Source organism: Camelina sativa, chromosome 18, assembly GCF_000633955.1.
Source record: "Camelina sativa cultivar DH55 chromosome 18, Cs, whole genome shotgun sequence".
Classification (NCBI taxonomy): Eukaryota; Viridiplantae; Streptophyta; class Magnoliopsida; order Brassicales; family Brassicaceae; genus Camelina; species Camelina sativa.
In genome coordinates, this window is record NC_025702.1 from 8908111 (window position 1) to 8910687 (window position 2577).

Below are 2577 nucleotides of genomic sequence, written 5' to 3' on the forward strand. Positions count from 1 at the left end.
GTGGAACAGCATTAGCAGCCTGAGCAACTTGAGTTTCAAGCTTCTTGACATGGATAGAAATGCTTTCAAACTTCCCATTCAGTTCGGTATAGATTTTTTCCATCCTTGAGTTGATCTCTCTTGATTGCTTTTGAAAAGCAACAAGGAGTTCTTGCATCTTTATGTTGATGTTGGCATCAGCTTGAGTGGTAGGCGCCTGGGCTGGTCCGGTTTGGAAAGGCGGCTTGTTGTTGTTGAATTGGGGTCGCGGCTGAAAGTTGTTGTTGTTGTTTCCACCAAAATTGTTGCCTTGAAAGCGGTTAGCTTGCTGAGGATAGCTCTGATCTTTCCACATTTGGGTTCCTATAAGAAAGGTTAGAAGTATTTCTAAAGTTGTTGTTGAAGTTGTTGTTGTACCCTCGGTTTTGGTAGTATCCTTGAGCACCAACATAGTTGACTTCTTCTTCTTGGAAAGGCTTCATGTTTCCATTGTTAATAGTCTCACAAGAGTTTACTCCGCGTTGTTGATTCCTTAAAAGTTGATTCATCATGTTCTTAAGATCGGCAATCTCGTTAGAGTCGGAATTGCTAGAACGGATGGTTCTATCAAAATCAGTGCAAGTGTTGCTACTACTTGCGGCAAGGTTGTCAATGAGAGCTCGTCCTTCTTGAACGGTCTTCGTAGTGAAATCTCCATTGTTGGTCGTGTCGAATGATAGTTGATACTTAGGGTGTAATCCTCTATAGAAGGTACTTAAGAGGTTACCTTGAGAGAAACCATGATGGGGACAGTCACGTTCATAGTCCTTGAAACGTTCCCATGCTTCATAAAAAGATTCGACCGTTCCTTGTTGAAAACTTTGCAGCTTGTTGCGAAGAGAGTTGGATCTCGACTTGGTGTAAAAGTGGCTAAGAAAGGCTGACTTACATCCTTCCCAGCTAGTAATCGATTNCTTCGGGTTTTCCCGGAAGTACACCAACTTGGCGTGGAACAGCATTAGCAGCCTGAGCAACTTGAGTTTCAAGCTTCTTGACATGGATAGAAATGCTTTCAAACTTCCCATTCAGTTCGGTATAGATTTTTTCCATCCTTGAGTTGATCTCTCTTGATTGCTTTTGAAAAGCAACAAGGAGTTCTTGCATCTTTATGTTGATGTTGGCATCAGCTTGAGTGGTAGGCGCCTGGGCTGGTCCGGTTTGGAAAGGCGGCTTGTTGTTGTTGAATTGGGGTCGCGGCTGAAAGTTGTTGTTGTTGTTTCCACCAAAATTGTTGCCTTGAAAGCGGTTAGCTTGCTGAGGATAGCTCTGATCTTTCCACATTTGGGTTCCTATAAGAAAGGTTAGAAGTATTTCTAAAGTTGTTGTTGAAGTTGTTGTTGTACCCTCGGTTTTGGTAGTATCCTTGAGCACCAACATAGTTGACTTCTTCTTCTTGGAAAGGCTTCATGTTTCCATTGTTAATAGTCTCACAAGAGTTTACTCCGCGTTGTTGATTCCTTAAAAGTTGATTCATCATGTTCTTAAGATCGGCAATCTCGTTAGAGTCGGAATTGCTAGAACGGATGGTTCTATCAAAATCAGTGCAAGTGTTGCTACTACTTGCGGCAAGGTTGTCAATGAGAGCTCGTCCTTCTTGAACGGTCTTCGTAGTGAAATCTCCATTGTTGGTCGTGTCGAATGATAGTTGATACTTAGGGTGTAATCCTCTATAGAAGGTACTTAAGAGGTTACCTTGAGAGAAACCATGATGGGGACAGTCACGTTCATAGTCCTTGAAACGTTCCCATGCTTCATAAAAAGATTCGACCGTTCCTTGTTGAAAACTTTGCAGCTTGTTGCGAAGAGAGTTGGATCTCGACTTGGTGTAAAAGTGGCTAAGAAAGGCTGACTTACATCCTTCCCAGCTAGTAATCGATTCAGGAGGTAGAGACTTTAACCATCTATGAGCCTTGTTGGCTAGAGAGAAAGTAAAAAGCTTACACTTCAAGTAATCTTCTGGAATCCCATTGGTTCTTGTTGTAGAGCATATTTCTTCAAAAAGATCAATGTGGTCCATTGGATGTTCGGTAGTAAGGCCATGGAACTGATTTTGCTTCACCAAGCCAATAATTTGAGGTTTAATCTCGTAATCAGGTCGTGGAGGATGAGTGATACGGATAGCAGCACAGTCTTGAAGAATTGGTTAGGAGCATCATAATCGGCTATGGTACGGTTAGGTGTGGCCCGTCTTAGAGGGTGCACATAAGCAGTTTGTCTTCCGCCAACTTGAGGTAGTGGTGGATTAGCGACAAGAGCAGGCTGGTGAGGAGGAACATCGAGGTTGTCTCCCATGCCTAGAGGATTAGCATCATGAGGAGCAAGTAGGTTGTCTCAGCCAATTTTAGGGTCGAGTTGCGGATCAGCGGCTACAAGGTTGGGGTTGCCACCTTATGCGAGAATTGGTTCTCCTTGCTCGTTGAGGGCAGGAGGTATCAGCGGTTGGTCGAGGTTAAAGGGACCTTGGTCCTGGTTTCTTTCTTCGGCCATGAGTTGTTGTTTTTGAAGTTTCCTAAGTTCACGTTCTAGTCGATCAATGTCTTGAATTGGAGATACGGTTCC

General features: G+C 43.4%; 1 protein-coding gene across 1 annotated transcript; it reads right to left on the reverse strand.

Moving 5' to 3' along the window:
• LOC104763268 lies at positions 919 to 2310 on the reverse strand. The gene is made up of 3 exons (XM_010486665.1): positions 2134 to 2310; positions 1390 to 2071; positions 919 to 1307 (listed from the first exon to the last, which is right to left on the reverse strand). The coding sequence occupies exons 1-3, from the start codon at positions 2308 to 2310 to the stop codon at positions 919 to 921; spliced, it is 1248 nt and encodes a 415-aa protein (XP_010484967.1).